Below are 24,779 nucleotides of genomic sequence, written 5' to 3' on the forward strand. Positions count from 1 at the left end.
AGATCTCTCAGACACCAGTGGGGGGTAAATGCTCACTGTACCCCTCATTACATTCTGTGAGGGGTCTAATTTCCAAAATGGTATGCCATGTGTTTTTTTTTTTTTTTTTTTTTGCTGTCCTGGCACCATAGGGGCTTCCTAAATGTGACATGCTTCCCGAGCAAAATTTGCTCTCAAAAAGCCAAATATGACGCCTTCTCTTCTGAGCATTGTAGTTCGCCCGTAGTGCACTTCAGGTCCACTTATGGGGTACTTCAATACTCAGAAGAGATGGGGTTACAATTTTTTTTTTTGGGGGGGGGGGGTCTTTTCTGCTATTAACCCTTGCAAAAATGTGAAATTTGGGGGGAAACCAACATTTTAGTGTTTTTTTTTTTACATATGCAAAAGTCGTGAAACACCTGTGGGGTATTAAGGCTCACTTTATCCCTTGTTATGTTCCTCAAGGGGTCTAGTTTCCAAAATAGTATGCCATGTGTTTTTTTTTTTTTTGCTGTCCTGGCACCATAGGGGCTTCCTAAAAACCATTTCAGAAAAACGTACTCTCCAAAATCTCCTCGCCGCTCCTTTGCTTATGAGCCTTCTACTGCGCCCGCCGAACACTTTACATAGACATATGAGGTATGTGCTTACTCGAGAGAAATTGGGTTACACATACAAGTATACATTTTCTCCTTTTACCCCTTGTAAAAATTCAAAAATTGGGTCTACAAGAACATGCGAGTGTAAAAAATGAAGATTTTGAATTTTCTCCTTCACTTTGCTGCTTTTCCTGTGAAACATCTAAAAGGGTTAAAACACTTACTGAATGTCATTTTGAATACTTTGGGGGGGTGCAGTTTTTATAATGGGGTCATTTTTGGGGTATTTCTTATATGAAGACACTTCAAACCTGAACTGGTCCCTGAAAAATAGTGAGTTTGAAAATTTTGTGAAAAATTGGAAAATTGCTGCTGAACTTTGAAGCCCTCTGGTGTCTTCCAAAAGTAAAAACTCGTCAATTTTATGATGCAATCATAAAGTAGACATATTGTGTATGTGAATCCAAAAAAAAAATTATTTGGAATATCCATTTTTCTTACAAGCAGAGCGCTTCAAAGTTAGAAAAATGCAAAATTTTTTGTTTTTTCATCGAATTTGGGGATTTTTCACCAAGAAAGGATGCAAGTTACCACAAAATTTTATCACTATGTTAAAGTAGAATATGTCACAAAAAAAAAAAAACAATCTCAGAATCAAAATGATAAGTAAAAGCATCCCAGAGTTATTAATGTTTAAAGTGACAGTGGTCAGATTTGCAAAAAAGGGCTTCGTCCTAGAGGTGAAAATGGGCTCCGTCTTTAAGGAGTTAAAGAGGTACTCCGCCGCTAGACATCTTATCCCCTATCCATCTGAACGAATGCTGGGTACCGGCAGCAGTGGCCGTGATGACACGCCACATCTCCTGGTGACGCCACGCCCCTTCAAGGGCCATCACGAGGGGACTTGGCTTGACGTCAAAGCCACTGCAGCCGGAAACCAGCAATCGTTCAGAGAGGGGAAGATCGCAGGGATTTCAATGGTGGGACCCCCCCGATCATACATATTTTACCCTATCCTTTGGATAATGGATAAGATGTCTAGCAACGAAGTATCCCTTTAAAGACTACTTATGTTATACTGTTTTCAAGTAAAGGTTCCTCAGCAAGGTACCTGGGTCCAAAGCTAAACTAGTCCCTTGGCCCTGTTGTAAAGATAAACTGACAGCTGGTTCACCCACACTAAACCCAATACACAGGGTTATAGTACAGGTGAACCAGATTAAAATGATGTATCACTTACCCAGATCGGTGCCTTTATTCTAGAGATAAATGCTGTATTAGCCGTCATTGCTCATATATTCATTACCTGCATTGCGCTGGAGCCGGGTATACCCAGCATACCTGCCGCCGTCCCCACTTCTTCGATATGCCCGCCCACCTCATAAATAGAGGCAGGGATGCTGGGTCCCACCATTATTGTGTAAAACAGGCTACAGATTACCTTATTAGTAGTGGAGGCTAACACATTGTATGTCTCTGTGAAAGCAGCACCAACCCAGGTAAGTGAAACATCATTTTAATCTGCTTTACCTGCACTACAACCCTGTGTATTGGGTTTAGTACAGGTGAACTAGCTGTCAGTTTCCCTTTAGCCAGAGGCAGTTTAGATGTAACCAGAAGCCCCATTTTTTTGGCATCTCTCTGATATGAACAGGATTTCTTCACATAAGAAGCCAAAAAGCTATGTCAGAATAGCCTGTGTGAAGAGTTTGAGCATGTATAACTACAAACAAATTAAAACACTTTTTTTAAGGTTTTATACCAGTTGCTAATATCTAGGAGAATCCAATGTCATACAATAACCAGGCAGAATTTTTTTGGTTCCTAGAGTTAAAAGCATTTCCAGTGACACTAAACCACATATGGGGGACAGCAAACAGAATTTTCTGCAGTACCAGACACAGCCTCCAGTATGGATAAATTAACCGTTCTGTAAACAGTAAGCATCACAGTCACAATGGTAATCTTTACCGTTAAATATGTTACGGCAAATTATTATAGTTTAAAGGGTAGCTCCCACCATCCTATTTTTTTTTGCTAGCCCGTTCCCCCCGCTACGGCACTAGCCCGTTCCCTCATTACACTTGCAGTTACTGCAGAGTCCGGCAGCGGGCGTGCAGGGACAGCGCGGCAACGAGGCATCGTCGGCGATGTGCGGGAGGAGTGGCCCCCCCAGCCAGTGGCCGGGGAGCCAATGCGCTCGCTCCCGCCTGTCTGATTGACAGGCAGGGAGCGAGTGCAGCCTAACTGAAAAAGGACTGATTGCCACTCCAAAATCAGTCCTTTTTCAGTAGCCGTTTTTAAATGTAAATTAAACCTTTTTAATGAAAAAAAAAATAAAATAAAAGTATATTAGAGATATGTTGTAGTACATAAGTACCACAACATATCAAAAAATAAAGTTGGTGACAGTGCCCATTTAAGTTTGCACGCTTTTATAATGGCCCACTGTGCTTAATATCTGCATTCGTGCAGGTTGACCTACTTACCTCCGGTCCTCTGATTTCGGGATGGGATTAGTGCAGCGCTGGCTGTTGTACTTGGCCACATATTCACATTGCTTGAAGGGAGCAGTCTTGTCCTCTAAAACATGTCTGATACAGAAGGCGTAGCCGTTAAGTCTTCTCTGCTTGCAGAGTTTGGGACTGTAGGAGCATAGGGGCTTATTATCAACCTCAGAGAAGTGTATGTGTTTGCCTTCATACATCACGTGACTCTGTCCCTTGTGAACATCAGCTGGAAAAACATTAAGAACAATGATCGGAGTCAACAGTTGGTTCATTGTGTGAAATGGGAAGTCCTGAGGGGACTGACCTCATGCACCATATGATACTATGCATTCCTGCATAAAAAGGCCATCTTACCTGATCTTAAATTTTATGCATTTTATCTGTTCATTAGGTGATGTGCCCCACAGCGAGATGTCTACAACCGCCAACAACAGAAGGATTCCTGTAAAAACAAAAAGGAACAATAAGGGTAAACAAAGTACAGCAAATGTCTTTATCTATAAATATATTAAACTCAATGGTCCAGAATTATTAATGTGCCTGAAACCAAGACTGTCTGGCTTTGCTTATAGTAACCAATCACAGCTATATCTTAACAAGCTCTGGTAAAATGAAAGCTGAGCTGTGATTGGTTGCTGTGGGCAAACCCAAACAGTTTTGGTTTCTGGCAGATTGGTAAATCTGGCCCAATGTATGTATGTTCCAACATGACTTCAAAAAGGCTGTAGATAGTTTGATAAAACTTGGTACACATGTTACTTTCATGTCAACTAAAAATATAATAAGAGTTAAATTAACCCCAACTCACTCCATTTGCGAGGGTGGGGGTTTTTGTCTGAAGACCCATCTAGTGTATGGCACCTCCAGTACATCTCTTAATCGTGTTAATCTTGGGCTGCAGAGATTGCCCGGGACTCAAACATCCTGCTGCCTGCCCCGCCGGCAGGTGCAGAGACTAGTTAGTGTGGGGGATTATGGGATATGAGGATGAGAGCATCATTGTTGCTTTTTTCTCTCCCACAAGGTTTAGGTAGGAAGACCTAACCAGGTACTCTGCTGGTATTACGATAAAATGACAAAAAAAAAAAACTAAGTTTTAAAGGGAGAAATAAAAGCGTGCTTTCACAATATTCTCATACAATATTGGTTTTGTGCACCAGAGACATGACAATAAACCCCAATCTGAGTCCATGAAAACCAAAATGCATGTCATACAATTCACTCCACTGAAACCTGTGAAATAAAAATAATGCTAGTGTGAATACAGCCTTTATAACCAGTTTCTGCTCATCCCATGGACTTAACACTTAAACATGCTGGCTGTGGGAATGAAGCTATAAACATTGAATAAACATGGCTGAAGGAGGTCAAATTGTTAAGCAGCCAATGAAATGCAGTGCTAGGGACAAGGCCACCGGCAGGTGGATGTATACCCCTGGGCAGTAAGCACTGATCAGCTGTAGAGGGCTCATTGTTAGGGAATGGCACCCCCACACTATTCATACATGATACATGGAGAGGCTCAGTGGGGCAGATGGTACACAGAATAAGTGACCACAGTAACAATCAATAGTTTAATTTCCATTGCGGAAAACAATAGAACAGGGCTGTCAGAGGGTTTGCTTCTTCTAAGGATCCAGTCTAAAACACTGACAAATACAATCAAAATGTACAAAACTGCAGTCTAAACAGGAAGCCCATAAACCTGGTCAAAAACCATGGCTTGTACCGGTGAAGCACACAGTCTAATCCAATTCACCTCCCCTAAATGCGATAAAACACACTGCAAACCACTGCGTCCGGCTGTACAACTGCATGTGGTTTTGCCATGAGGTGGGGACCTCTATGTGTACAGCCACACACTAAAAATAGAATACATTTTGTCAGCCTTCATCCACACAGGAACCAGGAATAAACAAAAATATCTTGGGATATGGATGCAGAGACCTTCATTCAATACAATCTATGGTACTATCGGCATGATTTTTCCCCCCCCTATCGGCATTATTTTTTTCCCACATAATAGAGGTGTATCACCTTGGAGTGGGATAAAAATAGGAAAAGTAAAATAAATAAAAAAATAGAAAGAAAGTCAACTGCTCCGATCCCTGGACATGTCCATCAGGGCAGAGGCCCCATTCTTGCTGAGAAGTAAGCACCACTCAGCCTGAATCAGGGACTGTTCAGACACATGTAGCCAAGGATCAGGACAGACATATATATATATATATATATATATATATATATATATATATATATATAATTAGTTCTTTCCCATTTTTATCCCAGCCAGAGCTAGTACTGACAATCAGGTGTCACCACCACCGCAAACAGAAGCAGAGAGTTTACCTTCCATTACCACCATTATGTGGTGTAGCAGCTGCCATAGATTTGGTACCACTAAATAATATATACGTTTTATTGTAATGGTGGTAGTATTATTGGTTAAAAATAGTCTTAGGAAATATTGAAAACCACAATACTGAGGCTGTATGTTTTTGCAAATTGTTGTTCTTTTGGCGAGTACATATATATTTTTTCTTTTAAATTATTCCTCCTTTATCCTTATTACACAAAAAGGGACAAGATGAAGATCTCAAAATTCAGCTGTGTGTGAGCAGTCAGAATAAAGGGATGGCCGGCCTGCTATTCTCTGCCCAGTTGGGGGTCATCACCCTTCCTTTGTTGCGCCCAGGACCGGCCCAGGCTGTCCACTTCACACGTGGGCGCCTTTATTCTATTCCTGTAATTAGCCATGTAGTAATGGAGCAGATGGGATGGTACAACAATAAAGGAGTGGACAGTGCACAGCAACGGCATCGATAACCGCACAGTGTCTCTCCAAAGGGCAAGACCTAGAAAAGATACTCCTCCTCCAGACTCTATAGTGTCCATGGAAATATTTCACACAATTTCTCCTTCCCATCTTCTGTATAAAGATCTGAAGACAGGCAATGGTAGATTCTAAAGGCTGGCACAAAAAGGAAAAGTAAGAAGGAGCTGAAGGGGCCCACTGAAGGTTCACTCTTCACATGGATTGTCTATTGTCTCTCATACTGTAGGAATGCCCTGTATGGCACTGAACTGTCATTTATATATCTTTGCAAAATCATAGCAAAAATTTTGCCATGACTGCAGCCGTGTGAATAAAGCCTTAAAAAGGTAGAGACCCACATAGCGCATCCGCAGTGTATTTTACGCTGCAGATGCGCTGATGACCATCCCTAGAGTCAGCCTCCTGCTGTGTCCGCCTTACCTGCGTTGTCTGCACATAGCAGCAATCTGCCACTACGAGCAGACACACATGCGCAGTTTACTTACCGACATCGCAGCTGCTTCCCCTGCTCCCGGAGCTTGGCCGAGAGCAGCCGTGATGTCAGAGTAAACTGCGCATGCACAACTCGCAGATCCCTGTGTGTCAGCTCATAGTGGTGAATTGCTGCGACCAGCAGGCAACACAGCAGAAGGCTTACTCTAGGGATTGTCATCAACGTATCTGCAGCGTCAAATACTCTGCCGATGCCCTGCATGTAACCCTACCCTCAAAGGGAATCAGTCAGCTGTATTTGCTGCTAAGTGCTGCAGACACTGTTGGATAGTTGTTAGGGTATAAAAGCAAACTATACCTTTCCTGGAGCTGATGGCAGTTGCCAAACTAATAAAATGACCTTATTAATTTTTCAGTCAAGTAGGTGGAGCCAAACTGCTCAAGTGCCACAGCCTGGCTTTGCTCACACCTTCTAGGCTGTACAGAGCTCTGTACATCAATCTGTAAGGTGCTGGAAGGGAAAGGCAAGCCAGGAGGTATGCCAGGTGGTGGCACTTTGGCTCCTCCTACTAGACTGAGAAATAAAAACGTGATTTTATAAGTCTGGCATTCACCCTCAGCTCCAGGAAAGGTACAGCTTGCCTTTTTACCCTGTAAGTAAGAAACATTATATTATTAGCTGAGGTTAAAGGGTTGTGCCATCTTGTAAAGTTATCCCCTATCCAAAGGAGACGGGAAAGCTATCTGATCACAGGAGGTCCCAACCCTGAGATCCCCACAATTTCTTATTCGAATGGAATGGTGGGGCGCAGTCCATTCTCTCCCTATAAGAGTTGCAGGAAACAGTCGAACACTGTACTCAGCTGTTTCTGAGACTCCCATAGAAAACTGATGGAACGTTGGGACATGTGCTCCATTTTAACAGGAGACTGTGGTTTGTGTTCTCTTGATCACGGAGGGGCCACAGCAGCTAGATAGTTATCACCTATACTGGTGTTTCCCAACCAGGGGGCCTCCAGGCTGTCCAGGCATGCTGGGAGTTGTAGTTTTGCAACCTCTGTAGCAGTGTTCCCAACCAGGGTGCCTCCAGCTGTGGCAAAACTACAACTCCCAGCATGCCTGGACAGCCAACGGCTGTCCAGGCACGCTGGGAGTTGTAGTTTTGCCACAGCTGGAGGCACCCTGGTTGGAAAACACTGACCTATACTGTGGATAATTTTGCAAGATGGCACAACCCTTTAAACAGCTGTACCTGACTGTTTCTATGTACCATGTTGTATAAACTTCTCTCATAGCTCACTATAGTAGGGTACCAGAACTCCAACCCCTTCTAAAATTCATACAGGAACTTTATAGAAAAGGTGTTGGCAAAATCAAATTCAGCTCAGTACCATGTGCCCAATATCTGTATCGTGACCAACTAAGCTCCATATTATACATGCTACCCTATGGAACCTCTGCAGCCATAAAATGAAAATATCCTGTAAATCCTCCCCAAATTATGTGGATGTTGGCACAGATTTGTCACTGCATATTTTGGTGTCGATTGCATATAAAGAAAAAAAAAGAATTAGCAATGTGTGTAAAAATCACAAACGCTGTCACAATGCACTGTCCTGAGTAGAAGCAAATCCCCATAGAAAACCTATCCTGCTGTGGACAGTTCCTAAAATGGACAGAGGTGTCAGCAGAGAGCACTGTGGTCAGGCAGAAAGGAAATTCAAAAAGAAAATAACTTCCTGTGGTTCATAACAGCTGATAAGTACTGGAAGGATTAAGATTTTTTAAATAAAAGTAATTAACAAATCTGTTAAACTTTCTGGCACCAGTTGATTTAAAAAAATTTGTTTTCCACTGGAGTACCCCATTAACCTCTTTAAACCACTTTAACCTCTTCAGGACATAGGGCGTATGGATACGCCCTGTATTCCGAGTCCTTAAGGAAATAGGGCGTATCCATACGCCCGTGGGAATTCCGGTCCCCACCGCTAGCCGGTTAGGGACCGGAGCCGGATGCCTGCTGAAATCGTTCAGCAGGCATCCCGGCATATCGCCCAGGGGGGGTCATTATGCCCCCCCATGTCGGCGATGGCAGCAGATCGCTGGACAATTCAGTCCAGCAATCTGCGGCGATTCCGGGTCGAGTCTTCAGTGACTGGTGCCACCTCACGATCACCCTGATTCGTCGGCCGGATTACCGGCCGACCAATCAGGGCGCCTGCTGCGGGTGTCACTCCCGCAACCCGCTCCGCCCCTCTTCCGGAGGACGTGAGCGGGTGCGGGACGTGCACCCCGGGTGCTGGGGACCCGATCCCCGGCGTCAATGTTGGGATCAGAGCCCCAGGAGCGGCGGCGGCGACGAGGGACTGACCTGTGTGCCGGCAGCAGCAGGAGGTGAGTGACAGCCTCCTGCTGTTGCTTAGCAACAGCTCCCAGCATGCAAAAAGGGCATGCTGGGAGCTGTAGTTATGCAACAGCAGGAGGAAGACCACCACAACTCCCAGCATTCCCTTATGGGCATGCTGGGACTTATGGTTTTGCAACAGCTGGAGGCACATTTTTTCTATGGAAAAGTGTACCTTCAGCTGTTGTATAACTACAACTCCCAGCTTCCACAAACAGCTAAAGTGCATGCTGGGAGTTGTAGTGGTGCATCTGCTGGTTGCGTAACTACAACTCCCAGCATGCCCGTTGGCTGTCGGTGACTGCTGAGAGTTGTAGTTTTGCAACAGCTGAAGGCACACTGGTTGTGATACACTGAGTTAGGTCACAAACTCTGTGATACATAACCAGTGTGCCTACAGCTGTTGCAAAACTAAAACTCTCAGCATGTACAGTCTGTCAGCGTATGCTGGGAGTTGTAGTTTTGCAACAGCTGGATGTCCCCCCCCCCCCCCCCAATGTGAATGTACAGGGTACACTCACATGGGCGGAGGTTTACAGCAAGTATCTGGCTGCAAGTTTGAGCTGCGGCAAATTTTCTGCGGCAGCTCAAACTGCCAGCGAGAAACTACTGTGAACCCCCGCCCGTGCGACTGTACCCTAAAAACACTACACTACACTAACACAAAATAAAATAAAAAGTAAAAAACACTACATATACACATACCCCTACACAGCCCCCCTCCCCTCCCCAATAAAAATGAAAGCGTCTGGTACGCCACTGTTTCCAAAATCAAGCCTCCAGCTGTTGCAAAACAACAACTCCCAGTATTGTCGGACAGCCGTTCACTGTCCAGGCATGCTGGGAGTTTTGCAACAGCTGGAGGCACCCTGTTTGGGAATCACTGAGGTAGAATTCCCCCATGTCCACCCCTATGCAAGTCCCTAATTTAGGCCTCAAATGCGGATGGCGCTCTCACTTTGGAGCCCTGTCGTATTTCAAGGCAACAGTTTAGGGTCACATATGGGGTATCGCCGTACTTGGGAGAAATTGTGTTACAAATTTTGGGGGGTATTTTCTGCTTTTACCCTTTTTAAAAATGTAAAATTTTGGGGGAAACAAGCATTTTAGGTAAAATTTTTTTTATTTTTTTTACATATGCAAAAGTCGTGAAACACCTGTGGGGTATAAAGGTTCACTTAACCCCTTGTTACGTTCCCCGAGGGGTCTAGTTTCCAAAATGGTATGCCATGTGAGTTTTTTTTTGCTGTCCTGGCACCATAGGGGCTTCCTAAATGCGGCATGCCCCCAGAGCAAAATTTGCTTTCAAAAAGCCAAATGTGACTCCTTCTCTTCTGAGAGCTGTAGTGCGCCAGCAGAGCACTTTTCACCCCCATATGGGGTGTTTTCTGAATCGGGAGAAATTGGGCTTCAAATTTTTAGGGGTATTTTCTGCTATTACCCTTTTTTAAAATGTAAAATTTTTGGGAAAACAAGCATTTTAGGTAAAAATTATTATTTTTTTTTTTACATTTGCAACAGTCGTGAAACACCTGTGGGGTATTAAGGCTCACTTCATCCCATGTTACATTCCCTGAGGGGTCTAGTTTCCAAAATGGTATGCAATGTGTTTTTTTCTTTTGCTGTTCTGGCACCATAAGGGCTTCCTAAATGCAACATGCCCCCCAAAAACCATTTCAGAAAAACGTACTCTCCAAAATCCCCTTGTCGCTCCTTCCCTTCTGAGCCCTCTACTGCGCCCGCCGAACACTTTACATAGACATGTGAGGTATGTGCTTACTCGAGAGAAGTTGGGCTACAAATACAAGTAAAAATTTTCTCCTTTTACCACTTGTAAAAATTCAAAAATTGGGTCTACAAGAACATGAGAGTGTAAAAAATGAAGATTGTGAATTTTCTCCTTCACTTTGCTGCTATTCGTGTGAAACACCTAAAGGGTTAAAACGCTGACTGAATGTCATTTTGAATACTTTGGGAGGTGTAGTTTTTATAATGGGGTCATTTATGGGGTATTTCTAATATGAAGACTCTTCAAATCCACTTCAAACCTGAATTGGTCCATGAAAAATATCGAGTTTGAAAATTTTGTGAAAAATTGGAAAATTGCTGCTGAAGCCAAAGTCTTCCAAAAGTAAAAACTCATAAATTTTATGATGCAAACATAAAGAAGACATATTGTATATGTGAACCAAAAAAAAATGTATTCGTAATATCCATTTTCCTTACAAGCAGAAAGCTTCAAAGTTAGAAAAATGCTACATTTTCAAATTTTTCATCAAATTTACGGATTTTTCACCAAGAAAGGATGCAAATATCAAAAATGTACCACTATGTTAAAGTAGAATATGTCACGAAAAAACAATCTTGGAATCAGAATGATAACTAAAAGCATCCCAGAGTTGTTAATGTTTAAAGTGACAGTGGTCAGATGTGCAAAAAACGCTCCGGTCCTTAAGGCCAAAATGGGCTTGGTCCTGAAGGGGTTAAACCCTGAGTCCCATTACCAGGGTTTAAAGCGTTCTCACGAGCTGAGCATGCTTCAAATCCGTGGGTCCCTGCTTTCAGCAGCCATCATCCAGGGTTAACGCCGGGCACCTTTCATCAAAAAAACTTTTTATATATTATAGATTAATGTATGCATAATAACTTTCCAATTGCATGTTATTAAAAAATATACTTCCTTCTATTTAATTTTCCACTTTGAAAAAAATGGAAGGTCTTCCTACCAGTCCTGGATGCAAGCCCTTTTTATAGATTTCAGACTCATGCTGGAGTCCTAAATCTCAGACTTCAGCCGAGACACAGACAAGCTCAGCTGGTACCACTGAATCTTCTCCTCTCTGTTTACAACTGCATGTGCAGAGAGAAGAAAGATCAGAGCTCAGATAGTATAATGAATGAGGGCATGCAGTAAGGAGTCAGGAGTATGCCCTGCTGTGCTAGGAGCACAGTGCTGGCTTCTGTCTGTCTGATTGACAGGCAGGGAGCAGTGCTGAGCTTATCTGTGTCCCAGCTGCAGTCTGAGATTTAGGACTTCAGCATGAGTCTGAAATCTCTAAAAAAATAAAAAGGGGCTTGCGGCCAGGACTGGTAGGGAGACCGCTAGTGGTAATTTTTTCAACGTGGAAAATTAAATAGAAAGAAGCATATTTTTTTTATAACATGCAATTGTAAAGTTATTGGGGGAGATTTATCAAAACCTGTCCAGTTGCCCATAACAACCAGAACGCTTCTTTCATTTTTGAAAAGGCATCTGAAAAATGAAAGAAGCGATCTGATTGGTTGCTATGGGCAACTCAGCAACTTTTCCTTTGGACAGGTTTTGATATATCTCCCCCATTCTGCATATATTAATCTATCAAAAGTTTTTTGGATGAAAGGTACCCTTTACCCATTAGACGCAGCGATCAAAATTGATTGTGGCATCTAAAATGAAAGCAAAAGTGTCCCGGCAGCTCAGCGAAGCTGAAGGGGACTATTGTGACAAAATTGCAATGTCCCGATCAGCTGAGAGGACAGCGGGAGGGCATTTACCTCCCTTCTCGCTGTCCGATCAGTTCTCTATTGCTCCAAGCCTGCCATACAGGCTGGAGCAGCAGAGCGCCAATAACACTGATCAATGCTATGCTATGCCATAGCATTGATCAGTATATGCAATCAGAAGATTGCATGGTATAGTTTGAATCCCCCCCACCCCATTTCCCATTGTTTAAATAAAATAATGGTATTAAAAAATAAAAATAATCATATGTGGTACCACCACGTGCATAAATGTCTGAACTATATATACCTCATATACCATAAAAATATTATTAAGTCCCATTAAAACAAAGATGGTACCAATAAAAACTGCAGACCACGGCACAAAAAAAATTTGCCCTCATATAGCCCCGTATGCAGAAAAATAAAAAGTTATAGGGATCAGAATATGACAATTTTAAAAATAAGTTTGGTGCATGTATTTATCATTTTTTTAAAGTAGTAAAATAAAATAAAACCTATATAAATTAGGTACTCTTGTAACTGTATGGACATACAGAATAAAGACAAGGTGACATTTCTACCAAGAAGTGCACTGCATAGAAACGGAAGCTCTAAAAAGTTGCTAAATTGCTTTTTTTTTTGTTGTTGTTTTTTTTTTTCATCCCACAAATAAGTTTTTTTTTGCTTCGCCACAGATTATGTCATAAAATATGTAATACACAAATAGAGAAACAGAGCTGCACATCCACCATTTGTATTTTGATCTACTTGCATCTCAGCATAATAGAAAAAAACTTTTTTGTTGTCAGTATACATTTTGATCAAAAAGTACAAGCCCACTTGCCATGTCAAGGCCACCTAGTAAGAGTGGGTCCCGAACCTAACACTAGCGTAGCGCCGGGCACCAACCACTGCCCCCGAGACACCAAGCCCACAGGGGAAATGACCCAGTGGCCAGGCAGCCCCACTGCTGCCCGACCTAGAGAAGCAAGTAGATCAAAATTGTGGATGTGCGGCTATGTTTCTCTATTTGTGTTGTACATAAAATAAGAGAGGTCATTACAAAGTACAGTTGGTGAGGCAAAAAACAAGCCCTTATATGGGTCTGTAGGGGCAAAATTTTACGTGTTATGATTTTTAGAAGATGAGGAGGAAAAAACTAAAGTGCAAAAGCAAAAATTGTTTTGAGTCCTTAAAGGGGTATTCCGCCCCTGGCATCTTATCCCCTATCCAAAAGGATAGGGGATAAGATGTCAGATTGCCACGGTCCTGCTGCTGAGGACTCCGGGGATCGCCGCTGCGGCACCCCGCCATCATTACTGCGCAGAGCGAGTTCGCGCTGTGCGTAATGACGAGCGATACAGGGGCCGGAGCATCGTTACGTCACGGCTCTGCCCTTCATGACATCACGGCCCGGCCCCTTAATGCAAGTCTATGGCAGGGGGCGTGACGACCGCCACGTCCCCTCCCATAGACTTGTATTGACGGGGGCGGGCGGTGACGTCACGAGGGGCGGAGCCATGACGTAACGATGCTCCGGCCCCTGTATCGCCCGTCATTACGTGCAGAGCGATCTCGCTCTGCGCAGTAGTGTTAGCTGGGTGCTGCAGCGGCGATCCCCGGGGTCCCCAGCAGCGGGACCCCGGCGATCTGACATCTTATCCCCTATCCTTTGTATAGGGGATAACATGTCTAGGGGCGGAGTACCCCTTTAAGGTGAAAATGGACTGAGTCCTTAAAGGGGTACTCCGGTGGAAAACAATTTATTTTAAATCAACTGGTGCCAGAAAGTTAAACAGATTTGTTAATTACTTCTATTAAAAAAAAAAATCTTAATCCTTCCAGTACTTATCAGCAGCTGTATACTACAGAGAAAGTTCTGTCTGACCACAGTGCTCTCTGCTGACACTTCTGTCCATACCAGGAACTGTCCAGAGCAGGATAGCTTTGCTGGGAATATGCTGGTACTCTGGACATTTTCTGACATGGACAGAGGTGTCAGCAGAGAGCAATGTGGACAGACAGACTTTCACTGTAGTATACAGCAGCTGATAAGTACTGGAAGGGTTAAGATTTTTCAATAGAAGTAATTTACAAATCTATTTAACTTTCTGATACCAGTTGATTTAAAATAAATTGTTTTCCATTGGAGTACCCCTTTAAGGGGTTAAAAATGTAGTGTCTGAGAAGGGATTATGTCACACAGTTTATTTGGTAAATATACAGTTATACTGTGGGTTATGACCTTGAATCCCATATGATTAGAGTATATGTTCAATAATGGACAGAATTGGAGGGGCAAGGCTGGGGTACGAGGGCTGATCATAGGAATTGTGTGAATAGTCATCGCTAGTCAGCTGCACAACCAATCCAGTGATTGCGTGGCCCCGGCTGCACAACCATCAGATGATGTTCATTACACCAGCGCTATCTGATAGATCCACAATAATGTTCAGGATCCTGTTATGTCCATTCCTCATGTTTACACTACATCTCTGACCATCCCTCATGTTTACGCTACATCTCTGACCATTCCTCATGTTTACACTACATCTCTGACCATCCCTCATGTTTACGCTACATCTCTGTTCATTCCTCATGCTTTACACTACATCTCTGATCATTCCTCATGCTTTACACTACATCTCTGATCATTCCTCATGTTTACACTACATCTCTGACCATCCCTCATGTTTACGCTACATCTCTGTTCATTCCTCATGCTTTACACTACATCTCTGATCATTCCTCATGTTTACACTACATCTCTGTTCATTCCTCATGCTTTACACTACATCTCTGACCATTCCTCATGTTTACACCACATCTCTGACCATTCCTCATGTTTACACTACATCTCTGACCATTCCTCATGTTTATGGTACATCTCTGACCATTCCTCATGCTTTACACTACATCTCTGATCATTCCTCATGTTTACACTACATCTCTGACCATTCCTCATGTTTATGGTACATCTCTGATCATTCCTCATGCTTTACACTACATCTCTGACCATTCCTCATGCTTTACACTACATCTCTGATCATTCCTCATGCTTTACACTACATCTCTGATCATTTCTCATGTTTACACTACATCTCTGACCATTCCTCATGCTTTACACTACATCTCTGATCATTTCTCATGTTTACACTACATCTCTGACCATTCCTCATGCTATACACTACATCTCTGACCATTCCTCATGTTTACACTACATCTCTGACCATTCCTCATGTTTACACTACATTTCTGACCATTCCTCATGTTTACACTACATCTCTGACCATTCCTCATGCTTTACACTACATCTCTGGGCAGTATACCGGTATGAACTGGATAGCGTTTTTTTTTCCTCCCACGGTATGGATTTTTACCCATACCGCTATACCGGTCGGGCCCCTCCCCCACCCTCCGAGTCAATAAAAAAAATTAAACTTACCCGTAATGGGGGTGGTCCGGGCCATCCATCCTTCCTGTAGTGTCCGGCAGCATTCCGGGTGGAGGGTGAACCGGTCCGGGCTGTCCTTCTTCTCCGGGGGTCCTCTTCTCCACTCCCGACAGGCTCCGGCCTAGTACGCTGCATAGACGCTGCTACGCCGGGACGTCCGTGACGTCCGGTGCGTCGCTGCGCACGGACGTCACTGCGCAGTGGCGTCTATGCAGCGTTACTAGGCCGGAGCCTGCCCGGAGTGGAGAAGAGGACCCCCGGAGAAGAAGGACAGCCCGGACCGGTTCACCCTCCACCCGGAATGCCGCCGGACACTACAGGAAGGATGGATGGCCCGGCTCACCCTCCCCAGACGGTCCCTGCAGCAACTGGGAAGGTGAGTCAGGGTTCTGGGATGGACAGGGGTCTGGGATGGGTCTGTATAATATACTATACCTACAGTAGGCCCTCCAGCTGTTGAGGCCCCCCAGCTGTTGCAAAACTACAACTCCCAGCATGCCCGGACAGCCAACGGCTGTCCGGGCATGCTTGGAGTAGTAGTTTTGCAACAGCTGGAGGCACCCCTAGTTGGGAAAATCTGACCTATACTTTACACTACTATATAGTCCAACATGCTGGGAGTTGTAGTTTTGCAACAGCTGGAGGCACCCTGGTTGGGAAACACTGACCTATACTATACACTACTATATAGTCCAACATGCTGGGAGTTGTAGTTTTGCAACAGCTGGAGGCTATAGGGTTGTTTGTTACATCTATTTAAAAGGGTACTCCACTGCCCCAGTGTTCAGATCATGTAGTTCCAAAAGCCCATTTAGTTCCGCTACGCCACCTCAATGCAAGTCTCAATGTAAAAAAAAAAAAATAAGTACCGTGATACTTTAGAAAAATACCGTAATACTCCTTTTTGGTCATATCGCCCAGCACTACTCTGATCATTCCTCATGTTTATACTACATCTCTGATCATTCCTCATGCTTTACACTACATCTCTGTTCATTCCTCATGCTTTACACTACATCTCTGATCATTCCTCATGCTATACACTACATCTCTGATCATCCCTCATGTTATACACTACATCTCTGATCATTCCTCATGTTTACACTACATCTCTGATCATTCCTCATGTTTACACTACATCTCTGATCATCCCTCATGTTTACACTACATCTCTGATCATTCCTCATGTTTACACTACATCTCTGATCATTCCTCATGTTTACACTACATCTCTGACCATCCCTCATGTTTACACTACATCTCTGACCATCCCTCATGTTTACACTACATCTCTGATCATCCCTCATGTTTACACTACATCTCTGTTCATCCCTCATGTTTACACTACATCTCTGTTCATTCCTCATGCTTTACACTACATCTCTGATCATTCCTCATGCTATACACTACATCTCTGACCATCCCTCATGTTTACACTACATCTCTGATCATTCCTCATGCTATACACTACATCTCTGATCATTCCTCATGTTTAAAATACATCTCTGACCATTCCTCATGTTTACACTACATCTTTGATCATTCCTCATGTTTACACTACAACTCTAACCATTCCTTATGCTTTACACTACATCTGATCATTCCTCATGTTTACACTACATCTTTGATCATTCCTCATGTTTACACTACAACTCTAACCATTCCTTATGCTTTACACTACATCTGATCATTCCTCATGCGTTACACTACATCTCTGATCATCCCTCATGCTTTACACTACATCTCTGATCATTCCTCATGCTTACACTACATCTCTGATCATTCCTCATGTTTACACTACATCTCTGACCATTCCTCATGCTTTACACTACATCTCTGATCATTCCTCATGCGTTACACTACATCTCTGATCATTCCTCATGTTTACACTACATCTCTGATCATTCCTCATGTTTACACTACATATCTGATCATTCCTCATGCTTTACGCTATATATCTGATCATTCCTCACGTTTACACCACATCTCTAATCATTCCTCATGCTTTACACTACATCTCTGATCATTCCTCATGTTTACACTACATCTCTAATCATTCCTCATGTTTACACTACATCTCTAATCATTCCTCATGTTTACACTACATATCTGATCATTCCTCATGCTTTACGCTATATATCTGATCATTCCTCACGTTTACACCACATCTCTAATCATTCCTCATGCTTTACACTACAGCTCAGACTGACTGTTGTGTACAAGCACAGGTTCGGCAGGCAGTATCCTGACATCAACATGACTCATTACAGAAAGGACCAAATGAGGATAAACTAACAGAAAGAAGAGAATTATTAGGTAAATGTTGCACACAATGAAGTAAGGCAGTGTTTCCCAACCAGGGTGCCTCCAGCTGTTGCAAAACTACAACTCTCAGCATGCCTGGACCATGCTGGAAGTTGTAGTTTTGCAACAGCTGGAGGCACCCTGGTTGGGAAACACTGAAGTAAGGGAAAGCCTGGGACTCTCTATTATGGATCTACAGCTCTGTTCACACTGGCATTATGGGTTCTAATTTTATAGGCTATGCTGGACAGCAGTTTGTTTTGATCCATTTTACAATGTATCCAAATGGATACTATAACTTATTGCAGCACATTTATTCAGTAGTGCCTGGTTACATTACTATACTAAGACCAGATTCACACTGTATTTTTCATGTGTAATCTAGCACAAATTCTACATGTATTTTTGCACCTAAATACATGTGTTATATTTCAATAATCACATCCTAATGATTTTAATGGGAATCACACCTTGTTCATGTTGTGCGGTTCAGCTATCCAGTGACTACCATAGAGAATGAATGGGCTGGCAGGGTTCATGTGGGACTGCAGATCCTTATCAGTAAAGCCTCCCTGTTTTGGAGATCACTAGGGGTCCCAGCAGTTGGAAACCCTCCCCACCCCCTAATCAGTGTTTCTTCCTTAAACTACACTAGCATTTTTCTGCTATTTTGCACCATAGCCCCTGATGTGTCCTCAGGATATGGACTGTCATTTACAGATGGGACAGCTCCAGTCATACAGATGCTCGTCTGCCAGGACGCTGTATCCCTTACCACAGCAAACCTCAGGGTCCTCTGACATACAAAACAATCCAACGTTCACATCACCGAGGATACCATGTGGTGTACACACAACCATCATCTGAGGCCAGGACATAAAATAATCACCTGCACAGGGCTCAGTTCACACGGTCGTTGATGATGTCACCTATACAATTTCCAAAACAACACTGACAAAAACACTGGGAAAATATAAGTTCTAGTCTAGCATTCTCGAACCTGCAGCCCCCCAGCCTTTAGCTGTCTGGGCATGATGGGAGTTGTAGTTAAGCTGGAGCACCACAGGTTAGAGGACACTGTCCTAGTCCTTAAGTGGCAATCATAACATCAGATGACAGCGGTACAGCCACCATTATACCATCAGATGACAGCGGTACAGCCACCACTATAACATCAGATGACAGCGGTACAGCCACCACTATAACATCAGATGCCAGCGGTACAGCCACCATTATAACATCAGATGACAGCGGTACAGCCACCACTATAACATCAGATGACAGCGGTACAGCCGCCACTATAACATCAGATGCCAGCGGTACAGTCACCACTATAACATCAGATGCCAGCGGTACAGCCACCATTATAACATCAGATGACAGGGGTACAGCCACCATTATAACATCAGATGACAGGGGTACAGCCACCATTATAACATCAGATGACAGCGGTACAGCCACCACTATAACATCAGATGACAGCGGTACAGTCACCATTATAACATCAGATGACAGCGGTACAGTCACCATTATAACATCAGATGACAGCGGTACAGCCGCCACTATAACATCAGATGACAGCGGTACAGCCACCACTATACCATCAGATGACAGCGGTACAGCCACCACTATACCATCAGATGACAGCGGTACAGCCGCCACTATAACATCAGATGACAGCGGTACAGCCGCCACTATAACATCAGATGACAGCGGTACAGCCACCACTATACCATCAGATGACAGCGGTACAGCCGCCACTATAACATCAGATGACAGCGGTACAGCCACCACTATACCATCAGATGACAGCGGTACAGCCACCATTATAACATCAGATGACAGCGGTACAGCCACCATTATAACATCAGATGACAGCGGTACAGCCGCCACTATAACATCAGATGACAGCGGTACAGCCACCACTATACCATCAGATGACAGCGGTACAGCCGCCACTATACCATCAGATGACAGCGGTACAGCCACCATTATAACATCAGATGACAGCGGTACAGCCACCACTATATCAGATGACAGCGGTACAGCCGCCACTATAACATCAGATGACAGCGGTACAGCCACCATTATAACATCAGATGACAGCGGTACAGCCACCATTATAACCGGAACCGGGGCTGTCACCATGCTTTTCCGGGCTTCTGCATGGTAATCACACAGTATATACACAGTACAGTCCCAAATAAGATGTAGTGCTGTGGGAAGGCTTTCCTGGAGGCTGAGAGTAAGGATGTGGAGGACACCCCAAGGACTTATCCATAGTGATGTATGGGGGGCACATAGTTCATGGAGTGATCAGAAGGTGGTCTGCAGTGTGTCCGAATGGCATACATGAATATACACTATGTATACATTACACCCACACACTCTAGGTCCCTGTGTACACAGCGCGTTATCCAGCCGCAGCGGTACCGTAGCTGCACACACAGCTCGCGCCCGCTGACACCCGGGGCTCAGCAGTCACCCAAAGCCTTGTTTACCGCGTGTAGACGAGTGCGGGGGCTGCGGCTGCCGGGGCTCACACCTTCCGTCCTCCCCGGGAGGCTCCGGTCGCTCGGTCCGGACTAGCTCGTCTACCGTACATGATACGGGGACATACCGGCCCCCTGCCCGCCACTCCAGCACTAACTCAACCCGGACACTGGGCGCAGCAATGCGAAAAAACGGAGCCGAATTCCCGGTTCACGGCCTAGTGAGGCCTTCCGGATCCCCGGCCTCTCGTACATTGGGTGACCGGCCCCAGTGCGCCCACAGGCGGCCCCCGGCTCTTACTGCAGGCCGCGGTCTGGGCTGTGGCCCGGTGCTCTCCACTTACCTTTCCCAAGCGCTTTTTTTTTCCTCTCCTCCTTTCTCCCCCCTTTTCTGTTTGGCTGTCAGATCCCAGGACCTCCCCGGCCGGCTGCGATCAGGACCGGGGGCGCTGTGCCTCTCTCCGGATCTCCTCCTCCAGCCAGGACCCCCCGTGATAAGTGTAAGAGCAGGATGACTGTATACGGGAGGAGGGACGGGGGAGGTCAGGAGAGGAGCAGGGGGGCCGGAGCGGAGAGGGAATCCCTGACTACAGGCGGCAGCGGCGGCGGCGGGGAAGGATGGGCTCCAAACACCACTGCCTCATCAGCCTCCCGCAGCAGCACCACTACCGGCACACACACGACATGACACCGGCCGCCTGCCCGCCACACTGCTGCCCCTCCGGACCGGACCTGCCCGGCTCTGTACACGGCTCCGGGGGAAGGAGGAGAGGACATGACCGCTCACCCTGCACTGCCCGGGGTACGGAGCACCATCCCCATTAATAGTATTATGAATATTACTATCAATATTAACAATAGTGTCATCAATATTATAATCAATATCATTATTGATAAACATCAATATTATAATTAATAATATAATAATGGGTATGAATATTTATTAATATCATCAATATTATTATTATTTCTACTATTGTTATCAATACTATAATCATCAATAATACCATCATTATTTTAGTATTGTTATTAATAATATCCTCAGTACTATTATCAACATAATCAGCATCAATATAATTTGTATTATTACTAAAAATAATAATTAATATACTCATCAGTATTATTATAATCATCAATATTATTAGTGTTATCACCAATATTATTATTATTTCTACTATTGTTATCATTCCTATAATCATCAATAATACCATCATTATTTTATTATTGTTATTAATAATATCCTCAGTACTATTATCAACATAATCAGCATCAATATAATTTGTATTGTTGTTATTATTACTACTAATAATTATAATTTACTCATCAGTATTATATTTAGCATCAATATAATCAGTATTATGATTATAATCATCATCAATATTATTAGTGTTATCACCAATATTATTAACATTAATATTCTCTATTATTTTTTATTATTAGTATTATTATTATCATCAATATTTCCAGTACTATTATTATTAGTATCATTAATATGATCAGTATAATTAGTTCCTGAACTATTTCCCCCGTTAATATCTTCCGTCACAAAATTACGGCTGTTATTAATAATAACGGGTACAAACGGCTATTAGAAAAATCCCATAGACTATAACGGGATTTCGTAACTGCTGTTTTACTGCCGATTTTCTGACGGAACTTCGAAAAGAGAAGTAATTATGTAGTGTGAAAGGGGCCTTACTATCATTCATATTGTTATTATCCTTATCAAAATAAATAGTATTATTATTATTATTGAGTCAGTCTCTCTGTATATAGTTGATTTTGAATAAATCCTCAACTTTGCTCCAGAGAATGTCTGTCTGGTTCATAGTTCTATGTTTATTATGACATTTGTCTAGACCAGTGGTCTCCAATCTGTGGACCTCCAGATGTTGCAAAACTACAACTCCCAGCATGCCTGGACAGCCGTTGGCTGTCCGGGCATGCTGGGAGTTGTAGTTTTGCAACATGTGTAGGTCCGCAGGTTGGAGACCACTGGTCTAGACTGATGATGATTTTGTATACGTAGCTGATGTTTGTGCTATGTTGTAGAACAGTGATCCCCTACCTGTGGCTCTACAGCTGTTGCAAAAACCACAACTCACTGGTGTAGACCGCCAGACTATACAGATAAGCATGAAGAAGTGGACCTATCTAATACTGGAGGGACCAGTAGACAAAACCCCTTTCCTGCTTTAACCCCTTAAGGACGCAGGGTTTTTCAGTTTTTGCACTTTCGTTTTTTCCTCCTTACCTTTTAAAAATCATAACCCTTTCAATTTTTCACCTAAAAATCCATATTATGGCTGATTTTTTTGTGTCGCCAATTCTACTTTGCAGTGACATTAGTCATTTTACCCAAAAATGCACGGCGAAACGGAAAAAAAAATCATTGTGCGACAAAATCGAAGAAAAAACGCCATTTTGTAACATTTGGGGGCTTCCATTTCTACGCAGTGCATATTTCAGTAAAAATTACACCTTATCATTATTCTGTAGGTCCATACGGTTAAAATGATACCCTACTTATATAGGTTTGATTTTGTCGCACTTCTGGAAAAAATCATAACTACATGCAGGAAAAGGTATACGTTTAAAAATGTCATCTTCTGACCCCTATAACTTTTTTATTTTTCCACGTACAGGGCGGTATGAGGACTCATTTTTTGCGCCGTGATCTGAAGTTTTTATCGGTACGATTTTTGTTTTGATCGGACTTTTTGATCACTTTTTATTCATTTTTTAATGGTATAAAAAGTGACCAAAATACGCTTTTTTGGACTTTGGAATTTTTTTGCGCGTATGCCATTGACCGTGCGGTTTAATTAACAATATATTTTTATAGTTTGGACATTTACGCACGCGACGATACCACATATGTTTATTTTTATTTACACTGTTTTATTTTTTTTTATGGGAAAAGGTGGGTGATTCAAACTTTTATTAACTTTTTTTTTTACAGTGTTATAGGTCCCATAGGGACCTATAACACTGCACACACTGATCTTTTACACAGATCACAGGCGTGTATTAACACACCTGTGATCAGTGTTATCAGCGCTTGACTGCTCCTGCCTGGATCTCAGGCACGGAGCAGTCATTCGTCGATCGGACACGGAGGAGGCAGGTAAGGGCCCTCCCGGTGTCCTGCAAGCTGTTTGGGACGCCGCGATTTCACCGCGGCGGTCCCGAACAGCCCGACTGACTAGCCGGGATACTTTCAGCTTTGACCGCCGCTTCTAAAGGGTTAATACCGCACATTGCCGCGATCGGCGATGTGTGGTATTAGCCACGGGTCCCGGCCGTTGATAAGCGCGGGGACCGACGCGATGTGATGCGGGACCCCGCTTCATATCCCGGGAGCCGGCGCAGGACGTAAATATACGTCCTGCCTCGTTAAAGGGGTACTCCGGTGGAAAACTTGTATTTTTTAAATAAACAAGTGCCAGAAAGTTAAACAGATTTGTAAATGACTTCTATTAAAAAATCTTAATCCTTCCAGTACTTATTAGCTGCTGAATACTACAGAAGAAATTATTTTCTTTTTGAAACACAGAGCTCTCTGCTGACATCACGAGCACAGTGCTCTCTGCTGACATCTCTGTCCATTTAAAGAACTGTCCAGAGTAGGTGAAAATCCCCATAGCAAACATATGCTGCTCTGGAAAGTTCCTAAAATGGACAGAGATGTCAGCAGAGAGCACTGTGCTTGTGATGTCAGCAGAGAGCTCTGTGTTCCAAAAAGAAAAGAATTTCCTCTGTAGTATTCAGCAGCTAATAAGTACTGGAAGGATTAAGATTTTTTTAATAGAAGTAATTCACAAATCTCTTTAACTTTATGGCACCAGTTGATTAAAAAAATAAATAAATAAAATAAAGTTTTCCACCGGAGTACCCCTTTAATTCCGTCCATTTTCCCTAAGGTTAGAATCACACAAATAGTTTTGATGTAGTTTTGTTATTGATTTTTTTTTTTTTAAACACAGCTACAAAAGAGAAATGTATACGTAATGTATTTTAGACTGCTCTTTTATTGAAATGGTGGCTCTCCAGCTGTTGCAAAATTAAAACTTCCAGTGCAGAAACCACAGTAGGAGGCGCTTCTCCAAGGAATAGATGAAACAGAGTATTTCCAAGTATACGGCGTTGGCTTTTATTAGATAAAAATGTAACGCATAAGAGAGCGTTTCCAGCCCGGACCGGGCTCTTCGTCAGGCAATATGTTTAGCATATAAAAAATCAGTCATTTAAAACACCGGAGTTCCGGGTCACTGGAGGTCACA

At 43.3% G+C, this 24,779-nt stretch overlaps 1 protein-coding gene across 1 annotated transcript in view; it reads right to left on the minus strand.

Annotated features, from left to right (window-relative positions):
* The window catches only part of INO80D (INO80 complex subunit D), a 66,182-nt gene extending 44,744 nt beyond the window's left edge, over positions 1–21,438 (minus strand). The window contains exons 1-3 of the mRNA XM_056536442.1: positions 20,841–21,438; positions 3,446–3,533; positions 3,071–3,317 (exon numbers count right to left, since the gene is read on the minus strand). Coding sequence (XP_056392417.1) covers positions 3,071–3,288 — 218 coding nt within the window. The 5' untranslated portion in view covers positions 3,289–3,317; positions 3,446–3,533; positions 20,841–21,438. The remainder of the gene's footprint in view (positions 1–3,070; positions 3,318–3,445; positions 3,534–20,840) is intronic.
* Positions 21,439–24,779: the final 3,341 nt, after the last annotated feature.

Source organism: Hyla sarda, chromosome 8 (genome assembly GCF_029499605.1).
Source record: "Hyla sarda isolate aHylSar1 chromosome 8, aHylSar1.hap1, whole genome shotgun sequence".
Taxonomy (NCBI): Eukaryota; Metazoa; Chordata; class Amphibia; order Anura; family Hylidae; genus Hyla; species Hyla sarda.